Below are 18,477 nucleotides of genomic sequence, written 5' to 3'. Positions count from 1 at the left end.
CCCAAAAAACAAAATTCAAAGTGATACAATTTCCACGCCATTTGTCCAAATCTTCTGAAATTTGGTGTACATGCCTCATTCCTCATGGGGAACAAAAAGCCTCAAGAACCCATAACTTCCGCCATGATGGATTTTCCCGTACGTTGAAAATTTGCGAAAACCTACAAAACTCTTCTTCTCTTGAACCGTAGCTCCAATTGACTTGAAATTTGGTACACATGTGTAGAATGGACATCCTTGAAAACGTTACTTAGGAAAAATGAATACGATACAAAATGGCTGAAAGGGCGTGTTTATGTAAATGTCCAAATTTTAACAATATATACGTGTCAATAAATCAAATGTAATTTTGACTGATGGTTTTTCAAACCTAACATGCTTAAAGATGACATCACTCTGAAGTACTGTGCAAAGAATGGCCATGCCAAAATTCCCATTTTCTGGTCAAAAATGTTCTAATTTGGTAAATTAATAGTACAGGCCAACTGGAATCCACAAACCAAGAATGACCGACATACGCCACTAGGGGCACTACAGGACAAGCCAAAATTCCCATTTTCTGGTCAAAAATGTTCTAATTCGGTACAAGAATAGTACAGGCCAACAGGAATCCACAAACCAAGAATGACCGACATTCAGCCACTAGGGGCACTACAGGACAAGCCAAAATTCCCATTTTCTGGTCAAAAATTTTCTAATTTGGTACTTTGATACTACAGGCCAACAGGAACCCACATACCAAGTGTGGCCCACATTAAGCCCTTAGGGAGCTACAGGCTACTCCAAAATTTCGTTTTCTGGTCAAAAGCGTTCTAATTTGGTACATTGATACTGCAGGTCAACAGGAACCCTCAAACCAAGAATGGCCAACATTCAGCCCTAGGGAGCACTACAGGCCATGCCGAAATTCCCATTTTCTGGTCAAAAATGTTCTAATTTGGTACATTAATAGTACAGGCCAAAAGGAATCCACAAACCAAGAATGACCGACATTCACCACTAGGTGGCGCTAGAGGCCAAGCCGAAATTCCCATTTTCTGGTCAAAAAGTTATAATTTGGTACATTGATACTACAGGCCAACAGGAACCCACAAACCAAGTATGGCCCACATTCAGCCATTAGAGGCGCTACAGGCCACTCCCAAAATTTCGTTTTCTGGTCAAAAATTTTCTAATATGGTACATTGATACTACTGGCCAACAGGAACCCACAAACAAAGAATGGCCAACATTCAGCCCCTAGGGAGCACTAGAGGCCACTCGAAATTCCCATTTTATGGTCAAAAATGTTCTAATTTGGTACATTGATACTACAGGTCAACAGGAACCCTCAAACCAAGAATGGCCAACATTCACCCCTAGGGAGCTTACAGGTAATTCCCAAAAGTCCCATTTTCTGGTCAAATATTTTCTAATTATGTACATTGATACTACAGGCCAACAGGAACCCACAAACCAAGAATGACCCACATTTGCCCATAGGAGGCGCTACAGGCCACGCCCCCAAAACATATTTTCAAAGTGATACCATTTCCACGCCATTTAACCAATTCTTTTGAATCTTGGTGTACATGCCTCATTTCTCATTGGGAACAAAAACGCCTCAAGGATCCATAAGGTATGATGGATTTTCCTGTAGACTGAAAATGTTTCGTTTAGGATTCAGACAGAAATACATGTTTTTGGATTCATCCATTGAGAGGGTTTAACCCCAACCCTCTACTGATCAATTTGAAATGATTTGCCATTTTGAGGAGGAATCCGCATTGCTGCTTGCAGCTATATTTATTATTATTATTCTCCTTGAGCCCAAATAGCTCAAAAAGTCACTGGTCAAAACTTTTCTAAATTGGCACATTGATAGTCCATGCCAACGGGTACCCCCAAACCAAGAATGGTCAACATTCAGCCCATAGGTGGCGCTACAGGCCACGCCCAAAAAAATATTTTCAAAGTGATACCATTTCCACGCCATTTGTCCAAATCTTCTGAAACTTGGTGTACATGCCTCATTTCTCATGGGGAACAAAAAGCCTCAAGAACCCATAACTTCGCCATGATGGATTTTCCCGTACGGTGAAAATTTGTGAAAACCTACAAAAGTCTTCTTCTCCTGAACCGTAGCTCCAATTGACTTGAAATTTGGTACACATGTGTAGAATTGAAGTCTTTGAAAACGTTACTTAGGAAAAATGAATACGATACAAAATGGCTGAAAGGGCGTGTTTATGTAAATGTCCAAATTTTAACAATATATACGTGTCAATAAATCAAATGTAATTTTGACTGATGGTTTTCAAACCTAACATGCTTCAAGATGACATCACTCTGAAGTACTACGTAAAGAATGGCCAACATTCAGCCCCTAGGGGGCGCTACAGGCCATGCCGAAATTCCCATTTTCTGGTCTAAAATGTTCTAATTTGGTACAATGGTACAACAGGCCAACAGGAACCCACAAACCAAGAATGGCCGACATTCGCCACTAGGGTGCGCTCATGGCCACTCCAAAATTCCCGTTTTCTGGTCAAAAATTTTCTAATTTGGTACATTGATACTACAGGCAAACAGGAACCCACAAACCAAGAATGGCCAACATTCACCACTAGGGGGCGCTGCAGGCATGCCGAAATTCCCATATTCTGGTCAAAAATGTTCTAATTTGGTACACTGATACTACAGGCCAACAGGAACCCTCAAACCAAGAATGGCCAACATTCGCCCCTAGGGGGTGCTACAGGTAATGCCCAAAAGTCCCATTTTCTGGTCAAATATTTTCTAATTTAGTACATTGATACTACAGGCCAACAGGAACCCACAAACCAAGAATGGCCGACATTCGCCACTAGGGGGCGCTAAAGGCCACGCCAAAATTCCCGTTTTCTGGTCAAAAAGTTTCTAATTTGCTACATTGATACTACAGGCAAACAGGAACCCACAAACAAAGAATGGCCAACATTCACCACTAGGGGGCGCTACAGGCCATGCCGAAATTCCCATATTCTGGTCAAAAATGTTCTAATTTGGTACACTGATACTACAGGCCAACAGGAACCCTCAAACCAAGAATGGCCAACATTCGCCCCTAGGGGGCGTTACAGGTAATTCCCAAAAGTCCCATTTTCTGGTCAAATATTTTCTAATTTAGTACATTGATACTACAGGCCAACAGGAACCCACAAACCAAGAATGGCCCACAGGTGGCGCTACAGGCCACACCCCAAAAAAATATTTTCAAAGTGATACCATTTCCACGCCATTTGTCCAATTCTTCTGAAACTTGGTGTACATGCCTCATTTCTCATTGGGAACAAAAAAGCCTCAAGGATCCATAAGGTCCGGTATGGATTTTCCTGTACATTGAAAATGTTTCGTTTAGGATTCAGACAAAGACATGTTTTTTTGAATTCCTTAATTTGGAGGGTTAATCCCCAACCATCTACTGATCAATTTTAAATGATTTGCCATTTTGAGGAGGAATCCGCATTGCTGCTTGCAGCTATATTTATTATTATTATTATTATTATTATTCTCCTTGAGCCCAAATAGCTCAAAAAGTCACTGGTCAAAAATTTTCTAAATTGGCACATTGATACTCCATGCCAGCGGGTACCCCCAAACCAAGAATGGTCAACATTCGCCCATAGGTGGCGCTACAGGCCACGCCCAAAAAAAATATTTTCAAAGTGATACCATTTCCACGCCATTTGTCCAAATCTTCTGAAACTTGGTAAACATTCCTCATTTCTCATGGGGAACAAAAAAGCCTCAAGGACCCATACTTCTGCCATTATGGATTTTCCTGTACAGTGAAAATTTTGGAAAACCTAAAAAACTCTTCTTCTCCTGAATCTTAGCTCCAATTGACTTGGAATTTGGCACACGTGTGTAGTATGTATGTCTTTCCAAACGTTACTTAGCAAAAATGAATACAATACAAAATGGCTGAAATGGACGTGTTTATGTAAATGTACCCACAAAAGATGATCAAAAATTTTAAAAATCCCATTGATTTACAATGGCTGAGCAAAAGTGCCCCCTCTACTGGATAAATACGGTCCACATGTAAAATCCCATTCACTTACATTGGCTGAGCAAAGAGGCTCCCTCTACTGGAGTAACTCTGTCTACCACATGCAGCTCTTCTGTAGCAATCTCTCTAATGAAGCATTTCGGTGGAGCTCCAGACTTAGAAGCCAAATGACATTTTACTTGTGTCTTCACGAAGGTAAGTCAAATGTGTGTTTTAATGCTTTCCAGTTTGAACATTCAAGCGATTTTACACTATTCAACTCAACAAAGGCAAAACAACTCAAATAAATGTTTGCGTGCAGTTTGTGTGACACAGTGAGCGAGCTGCGTCGCATCGCGTCTAACGCTCGCACGCCGATGAGAGTTCTCTTTCGCCTCGTGTTTGAACGGACAATTTCATACACCAAAATACATGATATATTGGGGTGTCTGCTATGTCTCAAGTGAACAAACAGTTGATAAAGATATCGGGTATCAATATATTGAATTATGAATTATTGAAGGGGTCTTGTGATGCCGCTGTGATGTCCTGTTAGATTTTTCTCTATCGAGACAGCGTTAACAGCTTAAACAAAATACTGCGTTATTAACAAAATACTGCGTTATTTTTGCCCATACTATACATTTAATACATCGTCACAAACTATGAAAGTTGTACTTTTACAATAACAACAAAACCTTGTGCTTTTGTAAAATAAAGAAAATAAACCGGGTGTGCCGTCTCCGTCTTCGTTTTTATGACGTGTTTCAGAAAAATAATCGCTAACAGAAACGTACATGAAACACATGTCTTCACGAAGGTTTGTCGGTTGTATACAATGTTTGCCTGTTTGAACATTCAAGCGATTTTACACTATTCAACTCAACAAATGTGAAAACAACTCAAATGTTTGCGAGCTGTTTGTGTGACACAGTGAGCCGCGTAACGCACGCACGCCTATGAGACTTCGCTTTCGCTGCTGCTTGCGTCTGAACGGACAATTTTATACAACGAAGTGTAAAAATACATGATATATTGAGGAGCCTGTTATGTCAAGTGAACAAACAGTTGAGAAAGAAATCTTGTATAATTATATTGAATTCTGGCATTATTCCATGTGACGTCCTGCTATATTTTTCTCTCGAAACAGCGGAAACAACTTAAATAAAATACTGCGTCATTTTTGCCCATACAGAAACATGCGAGACATCATTACGAACTATGAAATGTGTCCTTTTATTTGTGTACAATTACAATAACAACAAAACCTTGTGCTTTTGTAAAATAAAGAAAATAAACTGGGTGCTCAGTCTGTCTTAGCGATAATCTTTCTGAAACACGTCACAAAATTCAAGTGAACCATCAACCATTCACGCAGTCTGTATTTTATCACCTCACACCCATAATCTCTGAAATGAATACAGATGCAAAAAGCATTGCACAGAACGAAAATAATGATACTTCACAGTTCTCAAAAGATTAAACTGAACTGTGCCTTGAATATCGTATCATGCGATAAAAGCCTCTTAAAGAGACAGTAACAATTTAGACTTAGCCCAGTGCATTGACATCCGAAGTAATTGAAAAGTACAAATGGTATTATTTTAAGTTTTTTATTTCTCTCTTACGTGGTAGAATGCCACTTTTTGAATGGCATGTAAAATGTAAAACAATCACTCAATCTCCATTTTTTTCACTGGATCTGTTGCTATTTTAATGATTTAAAAATCAAAGCACTGACCATTTAAAGTGTGAGCTTTTACATTTTGAAATAGTTATAAACAGTCACAGCTATGCAGTGTTATTATGTGCCTAGATAGTCTTTCAAATAAAATTAGTTTACCCCAAATAGATATTTCTCTCATCATTTACTCACCCTCTTTCTATCCCAGATGTGTATTTCTTTCTTTCTCAGGCCTGTTGGTGCTTTCAATGCACTTGAATGGTGATCAGAACTCACATCAACAAAAATCACATAAATGCAACATAAAAAGTTACCCATAACACTCCAGTGGTTTAATCCATACTTTCAGAAGGGATATTATAGGTGTAGGTGTGAAAAAGATCAATATATGTAGTATATAGAGTATTTTTTATTTTTTTTTTACTGTAAATTGTCCACCCTGCTCAGGAGGGGTGATATGCTTATGTAAATCACAAAAAAAACAACAAAAAAAAAACAGAAAAAGAACTCTTAAGAGAGAAGAGCGCTTGTGAAAGTGAAAGTAGAGATTTATAGTAAAAAATTACTTAATTATTGATCTGTTTCTCACCACTTCTCATTTACTTACATTGAAAGGACCAACAGAGCTGAGATATTCTTCTAAACATCTTCATTCAATTTCTGCAGAAGAAAGTCGTACACATCTGGGACTGCATGAGGGTGAGGAAATGATCAAATATCCCTTTAACATTCTCTTATTTTTACAATGCATAAAATGAATGCTAATTTGGTACATTGATACTACAGGCCAACAGGAACCCACAAACCAAGAATGGCCAACATTGGCCCCTAGGGGGCGCTACAGGCCACGTCAAAATTCCCATTTTCTGGTCAAAAATTTTCTAATTTGGTACATTGATAGTACAGGCCAACAGAAACACACAAACCAAGAATGGAACACATTCACCAATAGGGGACGCTACAGGAAATGCTAAAATTCTCATTTTCCGGTCAAAAATGTTCTAAATTGCTACTTTGATACTATAGGCCAACAGGAACCCACAAATCAAGAATGGCCCACATTCACCCTTAGGGGGCGCTACAGACCACGCCCAAATGTCCAATTTTCAAACTGATGGCATTTTCACCCAATTTGTCAAATTCGTCTGAAACTTAATGTACATTCCTCATTTCTCATTGGAAACAAAAAAGCCTCAAGGATCCATAATGTCCGGTATGATGAATTGTCCTGTACACTGAAAATGTTTAGTTTAGGATTCAGACAGAAATACGTGTTTTTTGGATTCATCCATTGAGAGGGTTTAACCCCAACCCTCTACTGATCAGTTTTAAATGATTTGCCATTTTGAGGAGGAATCCGCATTGCTGCTTGCAGCTATATTTTGGCTTATTATGCTAGTACACATTTGTGTGTAGTAATCTCAGCACTGTTTAAAACAATTTATGGCAACACTTTACAATGAGGTTGTATCCGTTAACATTAGATAATGCATTAAGTATGATGAACATACAATTAAGTTTTTTTTTTTTTTTTTTTTTTTACAGAATGTAAATATTTGGTAATGGTAGTTGATACAATTGTCAAGTCATTTTTATTTGTATAGCGCTTTTCACAACACGCAAAGCAGCTTTACTGATAATCGTACTGTAACAGAAAATGAAGATGTAATATCTATAAAGTCTTGGCGTCATCATTATGCAGTTTAATAAAAATATGATTGTAAATTGTGTCTAAAAATGACTAGTTAAAAAAGAAGTAAATTATATTTAGAACTATATTTAGATGTAGGTTAATGGAGAGAAATAACCTTGGGGGGGAACCAGGCCGACTCTAGGGCCCAGTTCCCCTCTGGCTAAACGGCATGAATATAACGGCAATATTAATTTTGTATGTGTAGTGCAAGTCATGGTTTAAATTGAGAAAACGAAGTAAATGTTAAGGGCCAATGTTTAAACTACAAGATTTTTTAACTGCAGAAGTTCACGTATACGCATTGTCCTTTGTTATTTGACTGATGTAGGCTTTTGTTTTTTTTTTTGTTTAGTTTAAGGCAATGGCACATGAGGTATCCCATTTCTTATGATTGGAGTTGGCTTTAGTTCATCCTCTGTGAAGTCCATCGTAGTAGACTGAAGTGATATCTGGCCGGCACAGGTTGCAGTTAGTTGTCATCACTCAGCAACATGTAGCAGTGGGAGTCAGACACCAAGAAGAAAGGAGCAGGATCTGGCAGATTCTGGTAACCTCAGTATATGTATCCCGAGGTTAAGACAAGGAAACAAATTGAATAATGTTAGTGAAGATGCCTTTCAATTGATTGCATAGTTATAGAATATGAGAAGTGTTTCTGGTTCCAGCAGACTTAACTAAAGAAGCATAACTAGGAGTTGATGGATAAATTAGGGGCATGCCTGGCTGAATAGATGAGTCTTTAGTTTAGACTTAAACTGAGAGAGTGTGTCTGAGTCCTGAACAGTGTTGGGAAGGCTATTCCGTAGTTTAGATGCCAAATAGGAAAAGGATCCTTTAGTGTATTTTGATATTCTAGGTATTATTAACAGGCCAGAATTTTGTGATCATAATGAACGTGTTGGAATATACAGTGCATCCAGAAAGTATTCACAACGCTTCACTTTTTCCACATTTTGTTATGATACAGCCTTATTCCAAAATTGATTAAATAAATTATTTTCCTCAATATTCTACAAACAATACCCCATAATGACAACGTGAAAGAATTTTGTTTGAAATCTTTGCTAATTTATTAAATATAAAAAATAAATAAAAAAATCACATGTACATAAGTATTCACAGCCTTTGCTCAATACTTTGTTGAAGCACCTTTGGCACCAATTACAGCCTCAAGTCTTTTTGTGTATGATGCTACAAGCTTGGCACACCTATTTTTGGGCAGTTTCTCCCATTCTTCATTGCAGCACCTCTCAAGCTTCATCAGGTTGGATGGGGGAGCATCGTGCACAGCCATTTTCAGATCTCTCCGGAGATGTTCAAGTCTTGGCTCTGGCTGGGCCACTCAAGGACATTCAAAAAGTTGTCTCGTAGACAAGTTGTCTCCTTTGATATCATGGCTGTGTGCTTGGGGTCATTGCTCTGTCAGAGTGACCATCGGGTTCTTTGTCACCTCCCTGACTAAGACTCTTCTCCCCCGATCGCTCAGTCTGGCCGGGGGCCAGCTCTAGGAAGAGTCCTGGTGGTTCTAAACTACTTCCATTTACGGATGATGGAGGCCACTGTGCTCATTGGGACCTTCAATGCTGCAGAAAGTTTTCTGTACCCTTCCCCAGATCTGTGCCTCGATACAATCCTGTCTCGGAGGTCTACAGACAATTTCTTGGACTTCATGGCTCGGTTTGTGCTCTGACATGCACTGTTAACTGTGGGACCTTATATAGACAGGTGTGTGCCTTTCCAAATCATTTCCAATCAACTGAAATTACCACAGGTGGACTCCAATCAAGTTGTGAAACATATCAAGGACAATCAGTGCACCTGAGCTCAATTTTGAGTGTAATGGCAAAGGCTATGAATAATTATATACATGTGACGTTTTTATTTTTAATACTTTTGCAAAGATTTCAAACAAACATCTTTAATGTTGTCATTATGGGGTATTGTTTGTAGAATTTTGAGGAAAATAATGAATTTAATAAATTTTGGAATAAGGCTGTAACATAACAAAATGTGGAAAAAGTGAAGCGATGTGAATATTTTCCCGATGCACTGTAGCGTGATAGATGGTAGGTAGGTGCTGAACGACTAATTTCACTGACGTTTAAACAGAAATTTTGATGTCAACTAGTCTAAAGAAACCAACCTTTAGAAAACAATAAAAAAAATATTTTTGGGAACCATTTAAAATACTTAATCTATTCCAAATCCGAAGCTAAATTCCACTGATAAGGGTCATTTATCTGCGATTTGCCTTGCATTATCATCACTGTACATTAATTATAGAACATAACATGCATTGACTGAATCAACGTTAGCAAATATTTAAGAGGCATATTTATTGAAAACAATTGAATGACTAGTGCAGGACCAATAGAGCAACCCAGACTGTTCTAAACAGAATTCACCACGTAAAAGTTACTAACATATTATAAACAGTCAGCACATTGTTGAATGTAATTAACAGGTAGACTAAGACAAATCTATGAGAGATAAAAGTTGCACGTATTTCACGAAGTGCAGTCGTGCATTAGACATTGTTCTAATATGACAGCTGTTTGGTAAATACGTTAACCAATGTTCGGTAAATACGTTAACCAATAACAGTTACGATGTAAAAAAAAAAAAAAAGTAGACACAGGATAGAAAAAATAGGCCAGCTACAATAAACGTAATGCATTAAAAAAATTTTGGGTTTCAAAGAAATCAAAAGTTGGGTATCATCGTCATAACAGCGAAAATGCATTTCACGATTCCTGATAATGTCTCACGGGGGACGCATATATAAGGATCCCTGTGGCACTCCATGCTTAACTTTTGTTTGATCTTTTAACCAGAAAAGCGTTAGCGGTCAGATAAATAGGACCTAAAGCACGCTAATGCCTGTCCACAAATCCCAACATAATTCTCAAGCCTATCCAAGAGAATGTTGTGATCTATGGTGTTAATGTGGCACTAAGAGCAACTAATTTGTGAGCCTCATAAGTGTAGTCTCTGTACTATGATGGGGCCTCAATCCTGACTGAAATTCTTCTCATATATATATATACACTCACCTAAAGTATTATTAGGAACACCTGTTCAATTTCTCATTAATGCGATTATCTAATCAGCCAATCACATGGCAGTTGCTTCAATGCATTAGGGGTGTGGTCCTGGTCAAGACAATCTCCTGAACTCCAAACTGAATGTCAGAATGGGAAAGAAAGGTGATTTAAGCAATTTTGAGCGTGGCATGGTTGTTGGTGCCAGACGGGCCGGTCTGAGTATTTCACAATCTGCTCAGTTACTGGGATTTTCACACACAACCATTTCTAGGGTTTACAAAGAATGGTGTGAAAAGGGAAAAACATCCAGTATGCAGCAGTCCTGTGGGCGAAAATGCCTTGTTGATGCTAGAGGTCAGAGGAGAATGGGCCGACTGATTCAAGCTGATAGAAGAGCAACTTTGACTGAAATAACCACTCGTTACAACCGAGGTATGCAGCAAAGCATTTGTGAAGCCACAACACGCACAACCTTGAGGCGGATGGGCTACAACAGCAGAAGACCCCACCGGGTACCACTCATCTCCACTACAAATAGGAAAAAGAGGCTACAATTTGCAAGAGCTCACCAAAATTGGACAGTTGAAGACTGGAAAAATGTTGCCTGGTCTGATGAGTCTCGATTTCTGTTGAGACATTCAGATGGTAGAGTCAGAATTTGGCGTAAACAGAATGAGAACATGGATCCATCATGCCTTGTTACCACTGTGCAGGCTGGTGGTGGTGGTGTAATGGTGTGGGGGATGTTTTCTTGGCACACTTTAGGCCCCTTAGTGCCAATTGGGCATCGTTTAAATGCCACGGCCTACCTGAGCAATGTTTCTGACCATGTCCATCCCTTTATGGCCACCATGTACCCATCCTCTGATGGCTACTTCCAGCAGGATAATGCACCATGTCACAAAGCTCGAATCATTTCAAATTGGTTTCTTGAACATGACAATGAGTTCACTGTACTAAAATGGCCCCCACGTTCACCAGATCTCAACCCAATAGAGCATCTTTGGGATGTGGTGGAACGGGAGCTTCGTGCCCTGGATGTGCATCCCTTAAATCTCCATCAACTGCAAGATGCTATCCTATCAATATGGGCCAACATTTCTAAAGAATGCTTTCAGCACCTTGTTGAATCAATGCCACGTAGAATTAAGGCAGTTCTGAAGGCTAAAGGGGTCAAACACAGTATTAGTATGGTGTTCCTAATAATCCTTTAGGTGAGTGTATGTGTATATATATATATATATATATATATATATATATATATATATATATATATATATATATATATGTGTATATATATACTATTTCTCTGTAGAAATGAAAATAGTTTGGACGACACTACATTTACTAGTATTTTCAGATTAACATTTGTATTGCTTGATTCTCAAACATAACACAGAACAAAGCGAAATATACATGCACAGTCAACCATTATCCCCCATAACCCCCATTAATAGCATAGCGAAGTCTTTCATTTGGAATGGTAAGCGTCCCAGAATACCTTTTCAGTAAACTTCATAGGCCGATTGACAAAAGTGGGCTAGGCCTACCCAAGATTTTGTTTTGTTCTCAAAAATAGTACAGAGCAAGCTGTAGATATTTAAAAACTGAGATCTCAACACACTACATTCATATATGTCACCGAGTGTAGTAACCCCCTCACAATCCACTCTGACCAGCAGAAAGGGGACTTTTTGATACGTAGTTTAGGGTTCAGCCATAAGCTTGCGGGAACATTTAGATAAATATCCAAATTCAAAACACTGGACACTTTTGTCCATACCAGGTGAAAATGCGAGATAACGTTTAACTTCTCCGGTTAGATTGATAGAAAGGCTTTGCAATGGCAAAATAGGGGCAAGAACTTCCTGTTCAATACAAAGACAGGGAGGGGCTCTTTTAGGTGGAAGCGACCAATGAGCCAAATGTCTGTGACCGAACGCATAATAATAAAGCAAAATCTTGGGTTGGCCTAGCCCACCTTTGTCAATCGGCCTATGTAGCTTACTGAAAGGTAATCTGGGACACTTACCATTCCAAATGAAAGGCTTCGCTATGCTCTCAAATTATTTGAAATAAGAGAGGGGAAAATCTATAGGAAGTGGCTGAAGCAGGTAGTTGAATTTTGGAATACAGTTCATTTTAATGACATTAACCTTCCAAATTATTGATAAATGCAATGAAGCCCACCTACTCGCATCACTCAAACCTTTTTTATTAAAGGGTCAAAATTAACTCAATCACTCAAATTTGCTGGGAATAAAATGCCCAAATACTTAATGCCCTGTTTGGGCCACTGGAAGGCACCTTGTTAAAAAGCTGTTACTGGGTAGTATGCTGTCAGAGCCAAAGCTTCGGATTTAGACCAATTGACTTTGTATTCTGAGAATTTAGAAAAGGAATTAATAATTCTGTGGATGCAAGGCAAAGATCTAGTGGGGTCCGTAACAAATAATAAAATATCTGTGTGAAGCAGAAGCTTATGCGCCATACCTCCCGCCATCACTCTTGGAAAATCATCCTCCAGATCGAGACAGAGCAATAATGGGGAAAGAGGGCAACTGTGACTGGTGCCCCTATCTAGAGTAAAATAATCTGTATTTAATCTATTTGTTTGTACCGCCACTACAGGGTGTTTATAAAGTTACTTAATCCTTCCAATAAAAGTATTCCCGAACCCATATATTTCCCAAATCTTAAAAAGATAATCCCATTCTACCATATCAAAAGCCTTTTTGGCAGTAAGTGTTTGGCAGCGACCAGAGTCTAATCATTCGCCACTGACCACATTATATTGATGAAACGCCTTATGTTATCAGAAGAGCTGCAGCCCCGAATAAACCCCACAATATGTAAAAGAGATATTATAACTTAATTGGTTAGCCAGAATTTTTGACAATTTTAACGTCTATCTGGATCAAGGAAATTGGACTGTAACTCATACACTCTTGGATCTTTGTTCTTTTTAAGAATTGGACTGATCCGGGCTTGTGTCATGGATGGCTGGAGCTTTACATCCTTTAATGATTAATATCAATGGCTATTTAAATATTTCACCAAAAGCAGATATCACTGAGGGAATAGTAGAAAAAGACTCTCTGCTTTATATATCTAGCCAAAAGTGTTCCTGCTTTGTCCCCAGACTCAAAATATGAATAACCAAATCTCCAATTTTTGTGACAAAATAGTATTATCGATCAGGTCAATTTCTGAGGCCATCAGACAACAGTCGGCGCTTTAGCACTGCTTTAGCACTTTTAATATTCCCTTCCATTTCCACGAGTTCTCATGCTTTTAATGTTGTAATGAATGAAGCATACTGTATGATCCGCCCCCTAAGAACTGCCTTAAGTGCCTCCCAAGCCATGCCCACAGAGGATACTGAGGACCAGTTGGTCTCCATATAAACATTGATTTCAGCCTTCAACATTTGTTGGAGTTCATGATTTTGCAAAAGGGATACATTAAAGTGCCAACTATATGATTTATTTTTCTCCATATGTGGCAACACCTCTAAACTCACCAGGGTGTGATCTGAGACTGAAATGTTTCTAATTGAGCAATCCACAACAGATGAAATGAGGGACTTCTCATAAAAAAGTCCGTTTTAGAATAAATCTTATGGACTTATGGAAAGAACGTATAGTCCCTACCAGATGGGTTCAAAAGTCAACAAATATATGCAAGACCAAGACGTTTACACATTCTGTGAATCCTCAATGTTGCTCTAGGGGCTTACACACTTTTGCTTCACTATGATCAAGGACTGAGTCCATCAAAAGATTCCTTTTTGGGAAGTCTCCTCCCAATATTATATCATGAGGTGTGCCAGCAACTTGCAATATCCCTTGAAGATCTATAAAAAAGTCCTCATCATCACCGTTAGGTGTGTAATTATTAGCCAAAATCAACCTTTGCCCCTGAATTTCTGCTAAAACAATAATGACTCTTCCTAATTTATCTTTAATCTGTTTGAGAGATTTGAATTGTTGAGGTTTACTTATCAATGTAACTTATCTTACTTGAGCCAGCACTAAAGAAAATATTCCCACCCCATATCTTTCCAAATGAGTTTCTTGAAGAAACACTATTTCATATTTCTTATGCTTAAGAAAACAAATTATCTTCCTTCTTTTTATGGGGTGCCCCAACCCATTTACATTCCATGTGGAGAGAGACAATCCACTCATATAAACATTTGACATTTTCACTTATAAGGAAAAATAGATTGTGTGTCAACAACAAACTATAAAGACCACATTGCAACATTAGTGCAACAGTCAAACCCAGAACTTCCCCCTGAACCAAACAAACAGAAAAATGAAAAATTGGCATATTAACCCCGTGCACAACAGCACCAACTGGCGTTCATCCCTCTAAACTCACAGGATGTTGTTGGATTGCCCATGTTCGGTGCTATTATATAACAGAAAATACTTTGTAAAACAAACCCCAGCCAATAGGCAGAATAAACACAGATGTGTTCCTCCACAAAACAAGCTCCAAACTCAAGCGGAACCAGCACTATATATATATATATATATATATATATATATATATATATATATATATATATATATATGTGGCTGGAGTTTGTTTCCACAAGGAGGAGGAGTGTTATTCCACAAAACGAATTCCAGCCACTTGGCGGAACTAGCACAAAAATAAACAATACAGGCGTCCCAGTTCCTCGGACAGTCAAGAGTGTATTGAGCGAGTTCTCTCGCAGGCCACATAAAAAAACACCATGACTTTCTTAGTCCATCAACTTTATAAAAGACATCGCTTGTTGAGGGCATGTAGATATTTTACAGCCATTCTTAGTATCCATTCTCAATCTGGCCAGGAACATCAGTGTAAAAGCGATCTTCCGCCAATGCAAAATTTTTAGTTCAAAAGTGTTGTTCCACAAAACAAACTCCAGCCACTAGCCGGAACCAGCACAAAAAGAAACAAAAATGGCACCCAGCCAAGGGTACGTACAGCTCTTGGCTTGGATATAGAGTGGTTAAATTCCCTAAATTCCAGTCGACGCTGGATTTCTTCCGCCACACCGTCCAAACCATGTCCCTGGTCTGCAGGCATGTCTGAGGTTTCAGCTTGAGCACGTAGTGTCTTTTAATATCTCCAGAGCCCGGTGTATCGAATCTCACCGGATTATAACACAAAAATCATAAAAACTAGCAAAGTGCACAGAGCTTTTTGTTTACATATCCGCTCCTTGTATGGCGTCACGTAACTCCCTTTAACCAGAATTCTTGAATTTTAGCACAGAACTACGGAGCATGGGTTATTTCTCCATCCTCCAACTGACTTCGCCAGCAGGTAGGTTTGTCTTTTAAACCAAGCCTAAACAATCTAGAGGGAGTCCAATAGAAACAATCTTAAACTGAACAAGGCATACCCTTGCAACCCTAGACATAGTTCGTTAGATAGGCTGGTTTGAGTATTTCTGTAACCGCTGATCTCCTGGGATTTTCACGCACAACAGTCTCTAGAATTTACTCCAAATGGTGCCAAAAACAAAAAACATCCAGTGATTGGCAGTTCTTTTGACAGAAATGCCTCATTGATGAGAGAGGTCAACAGAGAATGGCCAGATTGGTTCGAACTGACAAAGTCTACGATAACTCTGATAACTGCTGTGTACAATTGTGATGAGTAGAATAGCATATCAGAATGCTATTCTGAGATGCGGGTTGGCTCTGTTTTGGTGGCATGAGTTGGACATAAACAAGGAGATAGCCATAGTCATCATTTACTTTACTGCATGTTTTTTTCCCTCCATATTTAAAAAAGGAATGTTGACTGAGACTGTCAGCCTGTAACATTCTATCTAACATCTTTCAGGTTCCACAAAATGTCACACGGTTTTGAAGTGACATGAGGTCAGCGAAATTATGACAGAATATTAATTATGGCTGAACTATCAATTTAAGGGCACTTGTCAGATTTGGATGAATCTGTCAATTAGACTAGAAGTTTGGAAACCAGTTTTTAGTAATTATGGTGAAAAACATGAACAATGTCCCACAGGCCTCAGTTATTTATAATGCTGAATTAAACAAAAGAAGATATTTTATTAATGCCTACTGTCACTATTTCAAAAGACCAAACACTTTTTATAGTCCTGATTGGACTCTTAGTACAGTGTACAGTAGTTACAGTATTTTCAGTGTTGGTTGGGTAATCAGTCTGGTGAACGTCACCTTCCGAAAAGGTGCATGGAGAGGAAGCACAATTGAAGAGGACAAATCCAGCAACACTTGTTGAAAGGTGAAATTTCTTGAAAAAACTGATGCGTTTTGGCACACAAGCCTTCATCAGAGTTTACAAAGTTAAGATAGAGCAGATACAAACCAATTATTTAAATACATAAGAGTAACATCTACAGTAGCAAATGAAATGGCAGGACAATCTCATCCACTAATCAGGGAACACCAATTTTCAATTGTACTTATTAAACAAAAAGTAGGCCAATAAAAAGCCACACCCATCAAATTGCACATCATTAAGACAGTTCATAAGAAACAACTTTTTACAAGACATGTCTGGGACATGTTGGATTGGAGGGTGAGGGCTAGGGCCATTCCCCCTAGAAATGTCCAGGAACTTGCAAGTGCCTTGGTGGAAGAGTGGGCTAACATCTCACAGTAAGAACTGGCAAATCTGGTGGTCCATGAGGAGGAAATGCACTGCAGAACTTAATGCAGCTGGTGGCCATACTGACTGTTACTTTTGTAAACCCCCCTTTGTTCAGGGACACATTATTACATTTCTGTTAGTCACATGTCTGTGAAACTTGTTCAGTTTACGTTTTAGTTATTGAATCTTTTTATGTTCATGCAAATATTTACACATGTTAAGTTTGCTGAAAATAAAAGCAGTTGAAAATTATGACATTTCTTTTTTTGCTGAGTTTATATACTGTATATATATATATATAATATATATAGTTCAGCATATTTGCCTTTCTATCACTTTTTAATAAACAACTTCATGGATCTTAAGTGTTGTTTTTTCTTAAAAATATTTAATTACAATATCTGTGACTTACAGTATACTCTTTATATATGTCTTTATATCAAAGCACCTTAGTATGAGAGCAAATTAACAACAAACTCATCATCGTGGCTAAAGCTTGTACAGAAATCAGTTTTATTTTTTTGGTTTGGCTTGCTAGGAAACTTGCTGACTTTAGTATTGTGGTTCCATGATTATTTTGTAAACTTGTCAAGTAGTTCTCATCCGTGATGGGTGGAGGGCAGACCAGCTGAACGGTGTGTTTTGCCACTTACTCTACAGGAGTAAAATTGAATGCTAATCAGTGCCACATAAGTTCTTTATATACCCTTGTAAAACAGTTCAATTGAAAGGAGGTGGCGAGAACCGTCTTGGCAATGTAAATAATATTTTAATGAGTAACTTAAAAGACAAACACACACATGACGGACATGTCCGTAAACGATCTCTCTCTTCCGTACCATCCTCCGCAGTCGGCCTTTATCCCTCTCGGAGGCTTGATTAGCCTGATAAGGGGCCGGGTGTGTAGAATCATGACCCGCCCTCCACCCAAATGATGGTTCATCACAACATGACGTTACCCATATTGACTTGAGCTATAATTTTTTTGTGCAGTGTCTAAACTAAAATTAGTATCAATGTAAACTTGGGGAACAAGGACATTCGAAGTGAGGCCATACAGAGTGTTGTTATTAAGGAAAAGTCCTCAAAACCACGCATCTATTTGTTTGGGGAAGTTAATGTGAAGTCATATATTTAAAGATGCTTAATATAGCCACCAACCACCATTAAAATCTCAGCAGCCAATATGAGTGCACTGTTTTATTTTTTTGTATTTCAAGTGTGCGCTCCTCTGAGACTGAAATTTTAAGCATGTCTGCTGTCTGGCTGACCAGTTGTCAGGGTGTGCACACTGTCCCTACATGTAAGAGAGCAGAAATGGCCTACTACTAATGAATTGAAGAGAGAGCAAAATAGGAGGGCAAAGCAGCAAAAAAAATTACACCGGTCAAAGGTTTGA

The 18,477-nt window shown here is 38.6% G+C and overlaps 1 protein-coding gene across 1 annotated transcript in view; it reads left to right on the top strand.

Moving 5' to 3' along the window:
- LOC127643020 (aldehyde dehydrogenase, mitochondrial-like) overlaps nucleotides 1-18,477 on the top strand; it is a 97,538-nt gene that overhangs the window by 48,719 nt on the left and 30,342 nt on the right. Inside the window, exons 6-9 of the mRNA XM_052125546.1 lie at nucleotides 3,858-3,884; nucleotides 6,007-6,023; nucleotides 11,648-11,659; nucleotides 12,289-12,303. Of these exons, the coding sequence (XP_051981506.1) occupies nucleotides 3,858-3,884; nucleotides 6,007-6,023; nucleotides 11,648-11,659; nucleotides 12,289-12,303 (71 nt within the window). The remainder of the gene's footprint in view (nucleotides 1-3,857; nucleotides 3,885-6,006; nucleotides 6,024-11,647; nucleotides 11,660-12,288; nucleotides 12,304-18,477) is intronic.

The sequence above is a fragment of the Xyrauchen texanus genome, chromosome 4 (assembly GCF_025860055.1).
Source record: "Xyrauchen texanus isolate HMW12.3.18 chromosome 4, RBS_HiC_50CHRs, whole genome shotgun sequence".
Classification (NCBI taxonomy): Eukaryota; Metazoa; Chordata; class Actinopteri; order Cypriniformes; family Catostomidae; genus Xyrauchen; species Xyrauchen texanus.
The sequence above is the reverse complement of the archived record's forward strand: the minus strand, read 5'-3'. Positions and strand labels throughout refer to the sequence as shown.